This window comes from Emys orbicularis, chromosome 2, assembly GCF_028017835.1.
Source record: "Emys orbicularis isolate rEmyOrb1 chromosome 2, rEmyOrb1.hap1, whole genome shotgun sequence".
Taxonomy (NCBI): Eukaryota; Metazoa; Chordata; order Testudines; family Emydidae; genus Emys; species Emys orbicularis.
The window spans coordinates 271,015,243-271,036,245 of NC_088684.1; the positions used below are offsets into that span (position 1 = coordinate 271,015,243).

Sequence of the window (21,003 nt, forward strand, 5' to 3'; positions counted from 1 at the left end):
CTGGTGCCTGGAGCCGGCCCTGGCAACAGAGGTAATAAGAAATGGAAATTCAGTTAAATGCTATTGTAAGAGATTTGGGGAATGGGTGAAGAGAGGCATTGCATTAGTTTATAATAGTTTTACAGTGTTACAATTCTAAGTTTTCAAGCTCACTAATGACTTGGTCCAAATTTGGTCTAGATGCTGCTAAGCTTATACTTTGGTCATACATTGTTAGCTGCAGAAGAAGTGATCTTTAGGCTATCGTGATAATCTTGTACAAGTTGAACTAAATTGTGTCTTTTTGTGTGAGAAATTTAGGGCCCAACCCTGAGGTTGTGTAGATCATGGGTACTGATCAACAGCTCGATGTCTAGTTGGCAGCTGGTATCAAGCAGAGTGCCCCAGGGATCAGTTTTGTTCAACATCTTCATTAATGATCTGGATGATGGGATGGAGGCAAGAGAGGTAGATACACTGGAGAATAGGGATAGGGTCCAGAGTGACCTAGACAAATTAGAGGATTGGGCTAAAAGGAATGATGAGGTTCAACAAGGACAAGTGCAAAGTCCTGCACTTAGGACAGAAGACTCCCATGCACTGCTACAATTTGGGGACCAACTGGCTAAGCAGCAGTTCTGCAGAAAAGGACCTGGGGATTAAAGTGGACTGAGTCAACAGTGTGCCCTTGTTGCCAAGAAGGCTAATGGCATATTGGGCTGCCATTAGTAGGAGCATTGCCAACAGATCAAGGGAAGTGATTATTGGTGAGGCCACATCTGGAGTATTGCATCCAGTTTTGGGGCCCCACTACAGAAAGGATGAGGACAAATTGGAGAGAGCCCAGCGGAGGGCAACGAAAATTATTAGGGGACTGGGGCATATGACGTTTGAGGAGAGACTGAGGGAACTCGGCTTATTTAGTCTGCAGAAAAGAAGAGTGAGGGGGGATTTGATAGCATCCTTCAACTACCTGAAGGGGGATTCCAAAGACGATGGAGCTCGGCTGTTCTCAGTGGTGGCAGATGACAGAACAAGGAGCAATGGTCTCAAGCTGCAGTGGGGAAGGTCTAGGTTGGATATTAGGAAAAACTATTTCACTAGGAAGGTGGTGAAGTACTGGAATGGGTTACCTAGGGAATCTCCATCCTTAGAGGTTTTTAAGGCCCGGCTTGACAAAGCCCTGGCTGGGATGATTTAGTTGGGGTTGGTCCTGCTTTGAGCAGGAGGTTGGACTAGATGACCTCCTGAGGTCTCTTCCAACCCTAATCTTCTCTGATTCTAAGTCCTTACTCAGCTAGAACTCTGATTTACACTCAGTTGAAATGTTGCTGTAGGTAAGACTGCAGAATCAGATCCATAATTTGGGAGAACACAACATAATCATCTAGCTAGAATCTTATATGGCCTCCATTAGTGTAGAATCTGAGCACCTCATAAACTAATAAATGTAACCCTCCCAACATCCTGCATGATTTCAAATATTATTATACCTATTTCACAGAAAAGGAACAGACACAGCGATACAAGGCCCCAATCTTGCAATGTGCAGTGCAGTGCACTGCACCAGTCAGTCCAGAGAGCTTACTACAGTATCAGGGTTAACATAACACCTAAAAATGACTCCGGAAATCTGTGGCGGATTTAGCAACTGAACCCAGATCTCCTGAGTCCCAGTCCAGTAAATTCATCCACAAGAACATTACACATTTGCACAATTCTCTGATTTATTTTTAACGTGGTTTAAGGTTGTCTATTGCACGACAACTTTGGCTGCAAACAAATATAATCATCTTTCCCAAAACATGAATCTTGTACATCTAGATTATATACCCTCCTTTGTAGCCCAACAGCAGCTTTAATACCCCATATTCTATGGTAGCCCAAAAGTTTAAACCAAAACACCATATCTTCAGTATACTAAAAAATAACAAGAGTTCCTATTTTAACCTGATGTCACATGGAGGCAACTGTTTAAGCCTTACATTTTCTCCTGTTAGGCAAGACACGGCCAGACATTAATTAAGGGAATAAAGAGCCTTTATACGGCTTTAAAATGGGATTTGTGTATAATGCAATTTCTTAGCTCACTGGAAATTTCAGCAATAATTTGATCACTTAACACAGCTCTGGTTTTGAATGTTTCATGGACTCCATTTCAACAACGATCTACCTAATGAACTTCTCATTTTCACCAACTACATTTCACACACAACCAATTTCTCTGGCTTCCTAATCACTAATAAAAAAAATAGTGCCCTATCTGGTGTTCGTAATCACCAATAAAAAGATAATGCCCTGATCTGTTTTGCAACAGCTGAACCAAAGATAATACAAAAAAACTGCAAAAAAATATGCAGCTACAATGACATGCAAGTATGGAAATTAGTCTAGACACTGCCACTTTGCTGCATTATATTGACTCACTTTGCATCTCTGCATATCATGGTGCATAAATAAAAGATGAAGATTTATGCAGAAGGAAAGAGCTGATGGTGTATTAGGAAATAGTAGACCAAGCAAAGAAAGCATGTTCTTAGATTGAAGAATAATTTCAGCAAAGTTACTGTCACAATGCTTTCTTCTATGCGCATAACCCAAAGACAAGAAACAAACAGCAGTGAATTGAGAAGTAGTACACTATACTTCGGGAGAAAGCAATACAAGAACCATGAAAGGCTGATGTTTTCATTCAGCATAAATCTTAAACAATCCAAAGCTACTTAAAATCCAATCTACCATCAGGTAAGCAGACTATCTGAACAACGGCCATATGCCTCATACCCCACAATAATTCAACTCCAGAGATAGAGACACTATTTCTTATTGTCACACTATTCACCATAATGAAATTGTGAGCCTAATTACTGCATTTACCCTTCCCTTGAAGTCAAAGCGAGTCATGCAAATGATATGTTGGAGTTACACCAGCCAGAAACCCCAAGTCTCTAAGCAATTCATTTGGCAGCAGCACTAAAAGTACTGTGCAGGCCTCGAATTGTGTGTTATTTTTAATTTTTTCAACACAAAAAAATATGCATCATTTCTAAATCCATGCCTAGAAGTAATCATTTCACTTAGAACATATCTAACAGACTGGTTTTTATGTTTATACACATATACACATGCTTTTTAAAACAGAAGAGTAAAAGTATTTTTTGTACTTTGTTTTTCTTATAGTGATTTAGTTTTCATAAATGGTGCCAGTCTGAGATCCTGAATAAGTCCTTTTCACTCACACAAGTAAAGCTTGGACAGTAGCACCAACTTCCATGTGCCTCAATCTGACTTGAAAAGACCATAATCAAAAGATGGACAGAAGGGTGGGTGTTTTTTTGTATATGCACGCATATCCACTAGGAACTCAAGTGAGATCACAGAGAATTTTGCACAATATTATCTGATGGCTCTTTGGAAACCTACCAACCAGAACAGAATTTGTTATGATAATCTACAGGTGAAAAGGATCTACATTCGAATAGCAACCTCCTACAGCAATCAGTCCCTAACCTGTACAATTTAAATAAATTATTAAATATACAGATGAAAGCACTGTAATTTTACACAAAGGAAATAGATTAATTTGAGTCCACAAAACAGTTTCTAAATTTATCTGGAGAATTCCCACTTTGTGCTGTTAATAATGCAAATACAGCCAATCAAGTTGTGTTGATTTTGTACAATCACATACCTAAAGTTATGTGCTAACTTTAGCTAACAAGGCTAAAGTTCTGCACAGTTCTCCTTATCAGGGCTGCCTAGACAGAAAACCTGCTTAACTCAATTGGTGACTGATAGTGTGGAAGTCTGAGTGCCGTACCTTCCAGACTGGTGTCTCTAAGGACTCAAACTATTTTGAAGGTTATTTCAAACAAAGGGGGAAAGAAAAAAAACTTTTGAGATACTGAAAATTAAACTGCAGTCAAGATTAATTCCTCACAGATATAACAATGCACTTTATATTGAAAAACATTAACTGTATTTCAAACAGTTTCCTAATACACAGAAAAATATTTAAATTGATCACATTTCATAATACCAAATATGTCTTTCTTTTGGGTTTGGATTGGATACCTCCAGTCATAAGTAGATTCCTGTTTCTTCCAGCCAAACAATTTTTCAGAAAGCTAACCAAAAACTGTTCCGATTGAAAAATGTTTACATATAAATATATAAATACATACGTTTTTCAATAGCAATGTTTCCATTATACAATGCTTTTCCACTAACGAAACCCAATGTCTTGGCAATTTTCAAATGCGTGTCTTATTACATAGAAAGAAGCAGGTTTTTGTGCATCTGTTAATGTTTTATAATCTAGTGGAATGCCGTATTAAATTTTAATCTAATGTAAAGATATTTATACGATGACTAGTTTTACTAAGTAGTCTTTAGGGTTCATCCAGTCAGATTACTTGAACAGGTAAATATCCTAATGCCCCTTTCTCAGTAGGCTATACCCTCAAAACTGTTCAAAATTGAAGTTGTTTTCAGAAAAAAAAAACCCCAAAACATCCAAAGCATGATTACCTAATCTGCTTGCATCAAGGAGCAGAAGTTACATACTAGTTTTCTATTATACATCAATAAAAGATTCAAAAATATAAATCTACTTTTCATAAATGAAATTAGGAATAGGCTAACAAGAGTTTATATTTTATCAGCATGTTGTGATAAGCTAAAGTAACTGCAAATGAATTGAATAGTTTAGAGTTGTAAAAATATATATATATATATATATATATATATATATACCCTCTTGCGAAATATAGCTCCATAAAAAGTCTCCAACATTGCTAACTTTCTCATCATCATGGTAATGCAATTTAATGTGAATGTCAAATTGATATGCTGTCTAAATTAGACTGAATCATGCAGTTTCTATTTTTATATTAAAATCACTAACATTGAAGTTGTGGTTTCAAAGAGGAAATAAATAACCTAAGCACACAATTAACATTCTAAAGTATATTTCCCCCCCATATATTCAGAGTTGTTTTTAACATTTCAAATCACTCCAGAGAGAGTCCACTACCACCAATCTAGTCCATTTTATTAAGGTACAAAATAAACCAGGGGATAAGAGGGATGGTGAAAAAGATAAAATAAGACTGTCCGAACAAGCTGCATTTTAATGGGAAAAGGACCATCACAAGGACATGTCTTTTTTTATTCCACTTGTAGCAGCTGTTGTCTATAAGGATCTTTATGTGCATTTTATAGCATAACAATTTTTCCATGGAGACACTAGAACTGAAGCAAACATTCTTCACATTACTCCTGGAGTTTATGTTATTTCACTGAAGTAGCTGCCCCTGCATAACATTTAATGTATTTACAATTAAGGCTCCAAAAGAATGTACAGCCCTTAATTGTTTTATATTCTGTACTAGAATTGTTAAATACTTTGTAGCAGAGTTTTGCAAGATAATAGACTTTACAAAAACCTGTATAATGTTTTATATGTATGGCTGCTTAGTTAAAATTAGACCCTTAATAATCTGAACATATGCAATTTTAGAGTAACAATTAGATACTCCAGGAGCAAGGGAAAATTAAGAAAAATGCAATGCTGCCATTTTAAAGATTATTCCTATGTATAGCATTAACGCCAATGAGGATGACTGACCACTGTCCTTTGTGCATTTGAATATCTCTTCCTTGAAAATGAACACACAGATGTTATGAGCTCAGTTCTGCAAGGTGCTCAGTATTCTGGCCCCAGTTCAACAAAATACTTCAGCGTGTGCTTAGCTTTAAGCACATGAGTAATTTCAGGCTTCAGTGGTAAGTTAAGTGCATGCTTAACTTTAAATATGAGATGTTTAAACATTCCTAAGCACATCATGTTTAAAGTTAAATATGTACTTACGTGCTTGTCTGGCTAGAGGGCCAATGATGCTCAGCTCCTTGCAATACTGAGCTCTGTATCAGGTTTAACAAACATAAAACAATTAAAACATTTGCTATATGTGAAAGAAGCGAGCAACCCAAAACTGGAACAGAATTAGAAAAGTAATTGGTATTCAAAGTGAGTGTAAAAATATCAGAAGATACATAATCAAAACATAGTGACTAACAACTGCAGTTCTTGAAAACAATCAAAAGGGAAGGTCAAGCTGGAATGATTAATTCAAGGATAAACTAGTACGGTACAACCTACATACAACGTACATTTATGTTTCATCCTTCACATCAACATCTCATGGCTCTTTAAAAAATAAAATGTAAGTGATATACGCAGTGAGTAGAAACTGAGGATAGAAATGCCAGTTTCATAAAATCAGAGCGGAAACAAGCTAGGCAAACCTTCAGAAACAGCGTAAGTCAATTGTCTAAAAGGGATCTTATCCACTTAAGCAGAAAGAGAATACTGTTGTAATAATGGCACTGCTTATTTCAATGGCAGTGAGAGTTTTTTCCCCATTAGTCACGCACATAAAAACACCTACGCACAGTTTCAGTATGAAGAGCCCTGCATTGGAAGCCTGCAAGCCAAGCTTAGAGCCAAAGAATGAAACCTTTAAGAAACCAGATGTTAGGTTTCTTCCTTAGGAAGGAGAGGGGTAAAGAGTACATGACTCACATAAGTTTAACAGAAAACCAGCGTTGATGGTAATAGTCGTCCTACCTGAGGCCTGTAAGCAAAGCTGTAGTAGGAAGTGCTTTAGAATGAAATGGTAATGTTACGTGGTTTCCACTTGTCATGATCTCTTAGCTGGGCACTATTTTTATGGAGGACATTCCTAAAAACTAGACACTGTATGCTGTTACTTTATACAGCTTGAGTAACCTTAGCATTTCAGACAGTGAGGAGTCTTCCAAACCCCATGATTCCCTGATTTTTAAACTCTTAGTACAGCAGTTAAAATAACCCCAATTAAACTCAGTCCCAAGCAAAATAGTAAGGACAGAGTATTTATTTCTACATTTGAGTAATTTTCAAGAAAGTTTTCAGATTGCCTGTTGCGGCTCACAAAGGCAATGATGTGTCATGCGGTGAAAAGAGCAGGGCCCTGAGAATTGTACCTCTAGATTGAAGGCTCAATCACAGTCCTCAGTAGCTGCAATGCAGTGGAGTTACATCTTCAGTAAGAATTGCTAGGAGCACAGCTTGGCAGCGAAATGCCAATGTTTAGCATGTTACATAAAACTTCCCAGGCTTACTAATGTCAGTGTTTCCTATTTTATCCAATCTGACTATGTTACTTAAGACAGTAAAAATGCATCCATCATCTCAAACAAAAATCCAGTATTAAAGCAAAATATAGCTTAGCTGATTGCAAACAAAACAAATATACATTACATGTCTGAGATTCTCAAAAATAGGTCCCAAAAGTCCGAACCTACATAAGCAGCCTAATATTTTCACAAGTGCTGAGTACCCAGCAGCTCCTAATAAAATCAATGACTTCTCAAAGTGAAATCAGGGATGCTCAGCATTCAAAACTAGGCTACTTACTTACGTGACTAAACATGGAGTTGGGGTACTAAATTTAAGACATGTTTTGGAAAATCTTGTGTAAATTTTTTTAGGGATTTCCTGTCTCTTCTCATCCTCACTTTCATATTCCAACTTTATTTATATTGCATAATGAAAGCACCTTAATTTAAATCAAATATTTTATATTACATTTCCAGCTCAGTTTCACTAATGTACTTAGCATTTTTGTGAAAGCGCCAATATTAGAAAATTCAGGAAAATTACTTTCATGTTGTTTGAATATCACCTTCTTCCATCCCTTCTCTTCTTTCTCCTACCTCATCTTCAGTTTACGCTAGAAATATGAAACATGGTGTGTTTGCAGGCAATGAACCCTGAGCCTGTTTAAGAACAGTCTGTACTCACTCTGTCTTTGTCGTCAGCTACGTCACAAAGAGTGTCATCAAGGTCTAGGATTCCTCCATCCCCATGCTCCAGGCGATGTACTTGTATCCAATAGTTTGGATCCTGTATGCAAAGGAAAAAGATCCATCAGATATTTCAAGTACATATTGGTAAAAGAAGATATTTCCCCAGCAGTCAATATGCCCAGTCCTATACTTACTGAAGTCAATGGTAAAGTTTTCATTCAGATTCAAATCCTGTACAACTCTACCCCAATATAACGCGGTTCTCGGAAGCCAAAAATCCCTACCGCATTATAGGTGAAACCCCGTTATATCGGGGTAGCAGCGGCAGGGCTCCAGCGGCGATTTAAAGGGCCCGGGCTCCCCACAGCGGCCAGAGCTCCGAGCCCTTTAAATCGCCAACCGAGCCCCACCGCCGGAGCCCCGGGGTAGCAGCGGCAGGGCTCCGACGGTGATTTAATGGGCCCGGGCTCCCCACAGCGGCCAGAGCTCCAAGCCCTTTAAATCGCCACCTGAGCCCCACTGCCGGAGCCCTGGGGTAGCGGCGGCAGGACTCCAGCGGTGATTTAAAGAGCCCTGGGCTCCAGCCACTGTGGGGAGCCCAGGCCCTTTAAATCGCCGGCCGAGCCCCACTGCCGCTGCTCCAGGGTAGCCGCGGCAGGGCTCCAGTGGTGATTTATAGGGCCTGGTGCTCCCTGCAGCAGCCAGAGCCCCGGGCCCTTTAAAGCGCCGCCCGAGCCCCGCTGCCGGAGCCCCGGGGTTACCGCGATATATGCCCTCTAACACAAGTGAATTATGTAAAGCAAAAGATTTTTCTTTCTGATAGCATCAGTATTTCTATGGTCTCAATTACTGTAGTATCTGAGCACCTTACACCACCACTGTGGGATGGGGCATGACAGTACTTCCCTGTCTTAGAATGGTTTTTTTAGCTGACAGAAAATTTTCAGAAATGTCTCCTCAGACTGAAGTAGTCCAAGTACTTCGGTCAACAGGCCCCTATAAAGAGAAACTCTCTCTAGACACCAATACAAGGTTCATCAAAAAACCTTTCAGAGACATCACGTCAATCTCCAACAATGTTGTTTCACATATTATTGCTATACAAGACATGTATGTCTCATATATTGTATACATTCTGTATTTTGAAGGAAGGATACCATAATTTACCAACAAATGGGGATATAGTCTTCCACAACTTCCCCCACCCTTGTACCATACAAGCAGAATCAGAAAAATGGTACTGCATCAAGAGGTACACGCCCATTTCCCCACAGATATGTACTGTATTGAGCCTGGATTACTACATTTGTTATTCTAAGAGAGATCATTTTTATAGTGAAAAGTTCTATTATGGCCACACAGGGCTGGACATGACATAATATGTAACTCTTTTTTGCATCTTAGCTAGCCCACCTGCGTAACAATGACAACACTCTGAGCTGTTGTTCAATGTCTAACATTAGGACAAATTCAATACATTTCATATGGTCGCCAGAGTTTTCAAAACTGAGTAATGGGTTTGGGTGCCACAATTTTGGGGGACCCGATCTATTACACCTTAAAGAGACCTGATTTTCAGGAAGTACTGGCCACCCATCTTTTAAACATGAAACACTTAAAAGGGGTCTGAAGACGGGCCTCCAAAAATTAGGGCATCCAAAAGCTTGAAAATCGTGGCCTGCATGTCTTATAGTAGGAATGGACTAAATATTTTATGAACACATCTTGAAATTCCTGTGGTATCACCCACCACTTAAATGAAGGAAAGAAAGCATATGTTTTCACCAAAACCTCTCAAAATATTTTAATAGCTCTGGGTTTCCCAGCCATAATGTCTGCTCTGCATCTGGCTTAATCAGATTGTAAGGTCTTTGAGGTTGGGGCTGTCTCTAGGTTGTATCTTGTCCACGCCAAGGGCACTGTCGGTGCTGAATGAACAAACAAGGATAACATTCCTAGGCAGTAGGTCACAAATCTGTTACACATGGATCTGACATCAAGAGCATATATTACACAGTCTCTGACTGACTGAGATCAAGGATACTATGGAATTTTTCAAACAGAGGCTGTTTTTCAAGTTAATTGCTGGAGCATCTGAAGTTTCAAAAGGACTTATCCTCAGCCACATTATCTCAAGTTCCCATTTGGATTCTTGAATAATTAAAATTACAAATTACCATTAACTTTCACTTTAAGTTGCCTACAAAATATTAAAAGTTAAACTACTGCAGTTCAAATTACCAGTTTTTCAAACTCAAAGCTACACTGCTACCAACAGGGAGAAAGGTATAAGGCAAAAATCACTGATGTGTGGGAGGCAGAGCTCTTGGAAGAAGGGCTTTTTTCTCATTTTCATATGTGAAGGACACATGTGTTGGGGAGGCAGGAACGCCATCCCCACCAGCATATCACCTGTTTTACCATGGTGTGGGGCCAAAATATTTGAGAGGAGATTTTTCTTACAAGGTAGAAAGCGCTTACTGGAAAACAGCCCCCACTCTCTCGGTTACACTTCCACTTCTCTTTTCCTTTGCTGCAACGTACTGATTTCCATCCTTCTTTGTCCTCTAGGTCTCCATTGCCCTTCCCTACTTTCCCTTCCTTTGCCACCTCAAAAGCCTACAAAGAACTTTATTACACCTCTACCGCAATATAACGCTGTCATCGGGAGCCAAAAAATCTTACTGCGTTATAGGTGAAACCGCGTTATATTGAATTTGCTTTGATCCACCAGAGTGCGCAGCCCCGCGCCCCCGGAGCGCTGCTTTACCATGTTATATCAGGTCGCGTTATATCGGGGTAGAGGTATAGTAACACAATCTAGGCTGCCCTCATGCACAGTAGTATTTTACACCCCATGGCAACACTGTTTACAGCAGCACAAATACAACATGCATAGGCCTTGGTTTCATACCGCTGCTGCCACTGCCACAGGGAAAGGGGTACTTTGAATAGATATAACCTAAATTTAAAAGATCTATACATCCTTGGATCTCTAATTATGTTTGCTCTGCCTTCCATGCAGCATCTCATGTGAATGCCTAAGAATCTTAGGACTCCCATTTGGATGAAAAGGGAGATGGGCAAGGGAGGTCATAGCCCTACAATTCCCATAAATTCATTGCTATTGTTACACCTTGGGAGAAACTGCATGGAAAGCAGAGAAATCCTATGCAATGAAAGTCAGAGGGAAAAGTAATGTTTCTTTTTCCTCTCGATTTTCATTTTAAGTGACTGGTCTAGTCAAATAACACCCCTGTGAAACTGCCCTATTCATTTTAGGCATCTGGTCATACACACATTGGCTTTAGTACCAGCAGAAATCAATGGAAACCCAGTTTTGAGTTTACATGCTTTAATGATTTGGGAGGGATTAAGTTGCCTAGAGATTTTTACTCTGCTCATTTATGCAGTCCATTCATTTTTAGATTTTCACCTATTTCTCACCACCCTATCCCAAAGATCAGATTTTAGAACTGTATTTTGTTAAATGTTATTCTTCTCAGAAATGTAATCCCAGTTAGTGATTTTAAAATCTATATTAACTATTAAATGCAAAAACATTTCACAGTTATGTTGAAGCAAGAATATACTGTTCCTGCAGTTTTGATTAAGGGCTAGTCTACACTGGCAATGCTAAAGCGCTGACACGGCAGCCCTCTAACGTGGCTTGTGGGGTCGCGGCAGAGCGCTGGGAAACCACCTCCACAAGGGGCATAGCTACCAGCGCTGGTAAACTGTCTACACTGGTGCTTTACAGCACTGAAACTTGCTGCACTCAGGGGGGTGTTTTTTCACACCCCTGAGCGAGAAAGTTGCAGCGCTGTAAATTGCCACTGTAGACAAACCCTGAGGTAATAATACACAACTTCCCCCTTATTGTAATTGCCCTAGTGACATCATCACTTATACAAAATAAACTTTTCTACAAGTAGTAGCTCAACATACTACATCACTACTGTGAGGTACAGGGCTTTGGACAATACCGGCAAGCACTGTACCATCATTTTTATAACTGTTTAATTAACAAATAGCAGCAGTTTCTCATATCATCATAAATGTACCAGAAACACAATTTTTACACTTGCAAAAATGAACGTAACACTATCTGTTTAGAGAAACATTACACAACAAGGCAGCATTCCCTCCTCCCTACCTCTACCCCCCATTTGGCAAGGCAATACCAAGTTATAGGGCTATTTCCATATACAACCTACATTTTAACTACTGAGTTGACCCAACTGAAATACCCAATCAGAAAAGCTTTTAATATCAGCCAAGTGCAACAAGATTTAGCTAAAACCGTGTACACATATAAAACTTAATGGATAGATTTTAGACCAGATTATATATACAGATTAGAGAGAGTTTCTACATTAAGATTGTAGATTGTGATTGACCTACTTTGCATTTTGTTTGTGAAAGGAGATGAAAACACTTCATTCCTATGTAATTTGTCTGTATATCAAAAATTCTACAGTAAACAGGAGAGCTCAAGTTCGCTTTAAATTCTTCTCTGAAATTACTTTATGGAAAAAAAACACTCAAGTTTCTATTGGACCTTTTGGGGCACATACACCCAGAAGTGATTATACCAAAGAGAGTATTCATGTGTGCTTTTGTTTAATTTGAGCATTTAATGTTTCACTGTTTATAAAAAGATCAGGCAAAGCTATCAGCTTATACACACTGTCCTAATGTTCCTCATCTGGCAAGCTCTAGAACAAAGTCCAAAGAAAACATGCCATTGTATACTCAACTTTCGAACCAGTAAACAGTAGGGAAGACTTAGTTTCTCATCTCACACCCAATTATGTAATGCATCTCTACCTCTGGTATCTGAAAAAACACTGTCACGTGATCGAATACAAACAGCTGGGTTTTTAAGGCTTGACAGAATTGACAGGCTACAATAAGGTTTACACTTCAAAACATAACAAGTCACTTATTACAGCTCAAAGACTCAACCGGGATTTGAGATATAAGCCAAGCTTTATTGCAATCTGGAAATGAGAAAGAACTATTTTACAGCAAACAAGAACCAACCTGCCTCTTCAACCCCATCATCTGAACCCTAACTGTTCTTGACCAAATCGCTTAACCTCTCTAGCCTCTGTTTCCTGTCTGTAAAATGGCGATATTATAGACAGGGTACAGATGCAAGAGTGGCTAAATCCACAAGGACAGCCAGCATTAAGCTGAACTCTGGTATTTCTGGATGTTTATCCTGTTTTCAGACAGGGTGCACGTTAATAAAAGGGCAACATAGCAAACACACAAAATTACAGGATCAAAAACACAATTGCTGCCCTTATGCTACATCATATGCCCAACCTACGTAGCTTAGATACAAGTTGCATTCTTCCGCCAATTAGCAAGTATTTCATTTTTAAAAGGTGTTTTTCTCTTCTGTGAGAAATGTCAAAGAAAAAAAAACTTAATTTCATGCACCACATATATTTTATAGTTTACTCCACAAAACCTGAGCTGAGTATATTGTGGCTCTTCCTGTTTGACAAGCCACTAACACAAAATAGTAGGTCAGCAAGACTAGACAAGAAATACCTAAAATGAATTTGGCAAGAGCTTACACAGACAAGATCTGCTAAGTAAATATGAAACAATAATAAACCTTTTCATTTAAGTTTTCTCTATACCATGTGGAGACAGTCATTTCTCGATTCCCCTTTGCTCCCTGTGATTACTCTACATTTTATAGCGTTTATCTACATGCCTTTTGAGCAATGGAAAAGATTGTAGTTTCTAGAAATAGATATGGCCAAATGAAAACAAGATCCTACCACCACTGAACTTTGTGAGTAACTGAAATCCAGAGCTGAGTCCAAACTTTGGCAATGGTCTCTATCTATATTATACAGCAGAATAAACAAACAACTGGTCCAAAAACCTCAGCTTTGGAAATATTCAAAACTAGGATATAAATTATGTGGCTTGAACCCATCCATAGTATTTACTACCTTCAAAAGATACTAGACCAGTGGTTCTCAAACTGTGGGTCGCGATCCCATTTTAATGGGGTCACCAGGGCTGGCGTTGTATTTGATGGGGCTCGGGGCTGAAACCAATGTCTGAGCCCCACTTCCCAGGGCTGAAACCCTCAAGCTTTGGCACCCCCCAGAGCAGCAGTGCTTGGGCTTTGCCCCCCCCTGTCCAAGATGGTGGGGCTTGGGCTTCGGTCCCCCTTCCCGGGGTCGTGTAATAATTTTGCTTGTCAGAAACAGGTCGCGGTGCAATTAAGTTTGAGAAACCCTGCACTAGACTAAATTCTGCCTTGAGTTGCACTCAAGTGCAATGCCACTCTCTTCAGCATGATTGCAAGTGTGTCACTGCATATCTTGACCAACTATGGGTTTCAATCACAGCTAGGGAACAACACGGAGTATTTCTTATCTAATGTTAATAAAACACCTCCAAGTGAATTTTTGGAACAATTACTGAAAATATTTTAGCTTAGATGGAAGACTTGTTGGACCATAACCTTCAGCCTTCAGCACTCAGTGAGTTTTCATAGCAAGTGGCAAACCCTTCTGATCAGTCCTTTGGGACACTCTGAAAGGCATTCTGTGTCATCGTATGTCTGGGTTACAGTGAATAAGCAAGAAGCACTACAGCATAGTGTCCTAAAGTGAAATCTCTCCACTTAGAGATTCCTCCAGTAGTGACTCTTGAATTTGTACTCTGCTCAGCGCACATGGAAAGTGATTTTTACCCAGCACAATTAAGTATGTGGGAATTCTATTACGAATCAGCTAACACCAATGCTGCAATAAAAATTCTCAAGGTGCCCCATTCTGAACGTAGACACACATCTGATGTGTGTCTATCAGGCTGTCTCTCACATTATTTGCTGTGTATAAAAAAATACATCTATAAAAGATTATGATTTAAAGCTGTCCTGCTGCAATACCTAGACCAAATAAGCCCTTTTTAAAAAAATGAAAAATGGTGAAGATGCAAATACATGGAATCTTAAGTGGAAATGCCACTTTTTAAAATGGACCAATACCAAGAACTAAATATATTTTAAAATGGTATTTAGAAAATTGTTTAAGAAATTTTCTCAGGAAAATATTTTTATAGCAATATCTACTTAGAGTCAATTACAATTTTACACATATGGCTACTCAGCACAATAACATTTTGGTGACCGTTTAAATTTAACTTTTTGAACTAGAATTAGGCTTTTAAAATTAATTCTTAGCTACTCAGAACTAGGATTTTTAGAATTCTGGCAATTATATTCACTCACTTGTTGATGCTAACCTCAGAGTTCAATGAACTTCTTAAGTTTTCAACACAACAGGTATCAAGTTGCATTTTATTACAGCAACAAGTTAAATTACACTGCTCTAGAACAATTTAGTTCTTTTGGGAAGGGCAAATCAGTAAGGCACAATTATTTTGTAAAAGCTATGTGGATGTTTTTAGCATAGTTCAAACAATGTGCAGAACTGGACAGTTCACTTCTTTCAATTCAAGGGCATAGGTAATGCTAAACTTGAAATTCAATGCAATAATACAGTGTAATCATTGCATCACACTCCTCAAGTCTAAGCAAGTCAGTCCTCCTATTTCCTGTGTACACCACCCAGTTACATATTCTACCTAGCTGTGCTCTGAAAATTACTTAAATTTGACATTTGTAAATACTTCACTCTCCACCTCAGACTTTTTCTGTAATTAAAGAAGATAAATATTTTGTTAAGTGAACATTCACCTAGAATGTGAACACAAGAACAGATTGTCCAACAAAGCTAGTAAGCGGTTTACATTTTGTTTATTCCATAGGGATTACATAGAAAAATAAGACATACTCAGGATAAACTGAGAAAGCCATCACTGTAAGTAACCTTTTACTATTTTATGACTAAATGATTGTACTCTCCCAGATAATGGAAAAAAGAACCATATGCAAAGGATAGAATATATAAGAAAAAGCAATGGAAATGATGTCTGTTAATGGCATAGAAGGTGATTTCCTACTCCTTTAGTTCTAAATATTTGCATGTACTGTTTTCATAAAAGTCTATCCTTTCCAAAAGAGTACAAAGTAGTTTCTAGTCGTGAAGGAAAGTTACTGTAAAACTGCTTGTTTTCAGGAATATTTTAATTCAACCTGTTCAAGAGGAAGGCAATTACAGCTTCTCAGTTCAGAAAATGATACCTGTGTTGGGACAACAGAAATAAAGTTTCCTAAGACTTCCCAGTTTAAAGCATTTTATTTTGTGACATTCACAACACACAAAAGTTTTAAAAACAATCTAATCTCAGTCTTTCCTTTATTAATATACTTATTAGTTTTTCATATGATGCTCATTGCTGTAGTATCTGGTCATGACATCAGCATACTGTTCCTTCCAATACATCCAGAGGTATATTCCATAGTATATTTGTGTAACTAAAACAAAATGCTTCCTGGTTGATAAAATGTCTGAAGTGGCCAGCAGAGAGCAGCATTTGCATTACTGCTCACTCACTGCTAAGAGAAATTCCAACATTACTTCTTTCAGACCATAGGAACCCATGCCTACTGACTCCTCCATCTCAGAGCTGGCAGCAGCCCTATCAGCTGCCACTACAATTGTTAGCTTATTTATCTGGAAACAAACTAAACTAGATCCTTTTAAGATGTAGTTACATTGACTCCATGCTTTCAGATCAAGACCAACTGGGAACAAACTTTCAAATGTTACCTTTAATGTGGGTGACTGGTTTTCCAAGGCAATAAGCATCTATTTATCCAACTGAAATCAATGGCAGCTGATCAAAATTTCTGAAAAGCAGATTGAAAATTTCTAAAATTGGAGGTACCCAAAATTAGATGTCATTTATTCAAATAAAGCTGTTAGAGTTTGTGTGTTGTCAGGATTGCCCTTATAAAAGGGTGACTTTTTGAATATTAAATTTCCTTACATCAAGTAATTCTTGTCTGAGTTAGCATGTTTTTAGATGTTTCGAATTTCCAATTCTATTAATGATTGCTTTACTTTTACAATACTTCAAATAGTAAATGCAAGCACATTTTTCTAATAGCTGTTTAAAATTGTCTGGAATGTAAGAATACATTACATACTGTGCTGTTATCTGCACTATTCCTGAATATTTCACAATAGATAAAGCTTTTATGGCAAAAGCATACATACATTAAAAACAACACAAAATAATCAGCCTGGGGTGTGTACCAGAGCTATCTGTTCAACAACATAGCACAAAACAGACCACAAACATTGAAGAACAATAACAGGCTGAAATGAAAATAATGGTTAATTTAAAAACTGTAATACATCTGAAAATTTACCAATAAGTTTATTAATTTCCATGTCTACCTCTGTTCTATAGGAGGGAACTTTCAGAACAAACTTTCAGGTGCCAAAGAAAAGCCGCAAACAGCTTTTAATAGAAGATGGATTCTAACTATTTTCCACAGCCCAACAACCTAGCAAGAGCAAATATTATAGTTCAAATTACATTTCATTCACTTCATATCTCTGCTGGAATTCCAAATAAGACCCACCGTGCAACAAATACTTCAGCTGCAGGAAGAAAAAGTTTAAGCTTGTGTAAGCATTCAGCAATAGGAGAACACTTCAATCTCTCTGGTCACTCAATAACAGACCTCAAATTGGCAATTCTTCAACAAAAAAACTTCAAAAACTGACTCCAATGTGAAGCTGCAGAACTGGAATTAATTTGCAAACTAGATACCATCAAATTAGGCCTGAATAAAGACTGGGAGTGGTTGGGTCATTACAAAACCTAAACTTCATTTCCCCAATACTAATTTCTCCCTACTTTTACTCATACCTTCTTGTCAACTGTCTGGACTGGGCCACTCTCTTACCACTTCAAAAGTTATTTCTCCTCCCTTGGTATCCTGCTGTTAATTGATTTCTCTCAGACTGACTTAACACTTGGTAAAGCAACCCACATCCTTTCATGTATTTATACCTGCTCCTGTATCTTTTACTTAATACATCTGATGAAGTGGGTTCTAGCCCACGAAAGCTTATGCCCAAATAAATTTGTTAGTCTCTAAGGTGCCACAAGGACTCCTCTTTTCTTTTCTTTTTTTTTTTCTTTTTTTTTTTTTTTTGCATTCAGCAATAGTTATTTCAACATAAGCACACTGAACTGCTCTCTGAAGACCTAACTCTACAAGATGGGGAACTTTAATGGGAGCTCAAGGTGCTCCCGCACATCATAGAACAGCCATTCTCAAATGGTGGTGTGAGGGGGGACCTGATATGTGAGCTGGTGGCTGTGACCTCTCTAAAATCCCTGGGCCACCAGGACCCTGTGAGGGTCCCGCTCAAGGGCAGGAAAGACCAGCTCACTGACTTTCCCTTTTCCTACTGCTGATTCTATCCCTCCCTCCCACCTCCCAATCCTAGAGCTGCTCCTTACGTCATCTCTCTCCTGTCTCGTGCAGCATTTGGCTCCAAAACAAGGGAAGTGGGGAGCTTCAAGGACCTATGGAGCAAATCTTCTCAACCCTCAGAGCTGAGCACTGCACAAACACAGGGGAAAGAAAAGAGGAGGGAGAGACCCTTTCACTCCAGTGGCAACAGCCAAATGTCGCCCCTTCATCTTTTACGATCTGCAACCCACAAAATAGTCGAAAAATTGTTCTTTGGATTTGGGGATATGGTGGATTGTGGGATGAATTTCTGGGCATTTTTGTACATTGTGGATGAAAAAATTGGAGTTCCGTGGCTTTAGGAGAAACTCCTAAAAAAACTCAGGTACCTTGTCACATCAGCATACTTTTCTTTGTACACAAGTATATGTACTTTTTTTATTATTATTTTATTTATTTTTTACACACACACACACCCAGAGGCTGCATAACTCTTCCCACTACTACTCGTGAATGGCAGCAATATCTAATACTAAGCTCTGCTTAGTGGAACATTTACTTTTCTTTCTAGACAAAGAATCTGACCCCTTTCCTACTTCACTGTGATGACTTCATATAATGAAAGGCCATCAAAGTTGAAATTTGGATATCTGGGCTATGTCACATTTCTAAAAACCAACACAGAAGGCAAAGAGGGTATTATTTATGGAACAGAAAGTAATGCTAATTGTTCCCTCCATATCCACTTTCAATAGTAACAATAAATTACTTTTTAATTTCTCACATTACACTGACAGTTTCAAAATTAGTGCTTATTCATTTTCTCATGTTAAACAACATACATTGATCATTAGCCCATTTCAGAACTAGATCTGTGCCTAAAAACCTAACACAATGCACTGAATTGAACTGGCAGTCATGGTCAATTAACTGGTTATTCCTTGATCTCATTTTAATAGCAAGAAGTCCTAATTTAAAATGCTAAGTTTACTTTGGCTGGTAAAGGGCATTCAGGCATCGTGTCTGATTTTTACAGACTATCAAATATATATAAACCTACTCACTCTTGCGTAGAAGACAGAGTCCACACAATTAATGATTTCTTAAAATTCTTCTCTTGCTCACTTGGGATCAACACCTGAATATATGATTATTTCCCACCCAACGGCATTAACTAAAAATACAGACCATCCCTCAGGCAAAATTTCATCAAGTTATCTCAGTCTGACTTGGAGCTTTGGATTTTCATCCACTTCTTCTTTATGAGGTGTACAGTCAAGTGGATAAGGTAGGGGTGGGCCAACTTTTTGGCTCGAGGGCCACATCTGGGTGGGGAAATTGCATGCAGGGCCATGAATGTAGGGCTGGGGCAGAAGGGTGGGAAGGTGTGCAGGAAGGGGCTCAGTGCAAGGGGTTGGGGCACAGGAGGGGTGTGGGATGTACGAGGGGGCTCAAGGCAGGAGGCTGGGGTGCAGGGAGGGGTGCGGAGTGCGGCGGGGGCTCAGGGCAGGTGACTCAGGGCAGGGGGTTGGGGTGAAGGGTGGGTGCGGAAGGGGGCTGGGGTGCAGGAGGAGTTCAGGGTGCCAGCTCCAGCCCGGCACCACTTACCTTGAGTGGCTCCGGGGTGGCAGCGGTGTGCAGTGGTGCTAAGGCAGGCTCCCTGCCTGCCCTGGCCCCGCACCGCTCATGGAAGCGGCGAGCACCACATCTCTGTGGCCCCTGGGGCAGGGGGGGCAGAGGGCGCCACACACTGCCCTCACCTGCGGGTACCTCCCCTGAAGCTCCCATTGGCCACAGTTCCCAGTCCCGGCCAATGGAAGCTGCGGGGGGCGGTGCCTGCAGGCAAGGGCAGCATGCGGAGCCGTCTGCCCCCCCTCTTCCCCTTGGGCCACAGGGACGTGGTGCCGGCCGCTTCCGGGAGCGGCATGGGGCCAAGACAGGCAGGGAGCCTGCCTTAGCCCCATGGCGCCACAGGGGTGGCAATCCCACGGGCCGGATCCAAAGCCCTGATGGGCCGAATCTGGCCCACAGGCCGTAGTTTGCCCACCCCTGGGATAAGGCATGTGTCTAACAGTCAAGAGACTGGATTCTATTCTTAGCTCTGCAGCTGACTTGTTGCGTGACCCTGGAGAAGTCACTTCACTTCTCTAGGTGTCAGTTTTCTCATCTATAGAATGGGAATGAGACTTACCCTCCATTGTAAAGCACTTTGAGTTCTAAGGACAAAACATGCTACAGAAAAACTAAGGCCTGGTCTACACTACGAGTTTAGGTCGACTTTAGCAGCGTTAAATCGAATTAAGCCTGGGCACATCCACACGACAAAGCCCTTTTTTTCGACTTAAAGGGCCCTTTAAACCGGTTTCTTTACTCCACCTCCGACGAGGGGATTAGTACTGAAATCAGCCTTTACGGGTCGGATTTGGGGTAGTGTGGATGGAATTCGACGTTATTGGCCTCCGGGAGCTATCCCACAGTTCTTCATTGTGACCGCTCTGGACAACACTCTCAACTCAGATGCACTGACCAGGTAGACAGGAAAAGCCCTGCGAACTTTTGAATTTTATTTCCTGTTTGCTCAGCGTGGAGAGCACAGGTGACCACGCAGAGCTCATCAGCACAGGTAACCATGATGGAGTCCCAGGATCGCAAAAGAGCTCCAGCATGGACCGAACGGGAGGTACGGGATCTGCTCGCCATATGGGGAGACGAATCAGTGCTAGCTGAACTCCGTAGCAGTAAACGAAATGGCAAAATATTAGAAAAAGTCTCAAAGGCCATGAAGGACAGAG

The 21,003-nt window shown here is 39.8% G+C and overlaps 1 protein-coding gene across 8 annotated transcripts in view; it reads right to left on the reverse strand.

The window, feature by feature from the left end:
• Positions 1–21,003, reverse strand: part of PARD3 (par-3 family cell polarity regulator) — a 658,895-nt gene that overhangs the window by 560,780 nt on the left and 77,112 nt on the right. For all 8 annotated transcript variants that reach the window (XM_065400237.1, XM_065400238.1, XM_065400236.1 and 5 more), the window contains exon 2: positions 7,829–7,930. In XM_065400237.1, coding sequence (XP_065256309.1) covers positions 7,829–7,930 — 102 coding nt within the window. The remainder of the gene's footprint in view (positions 1–7,828; positions 7,931–21,003) is intronic.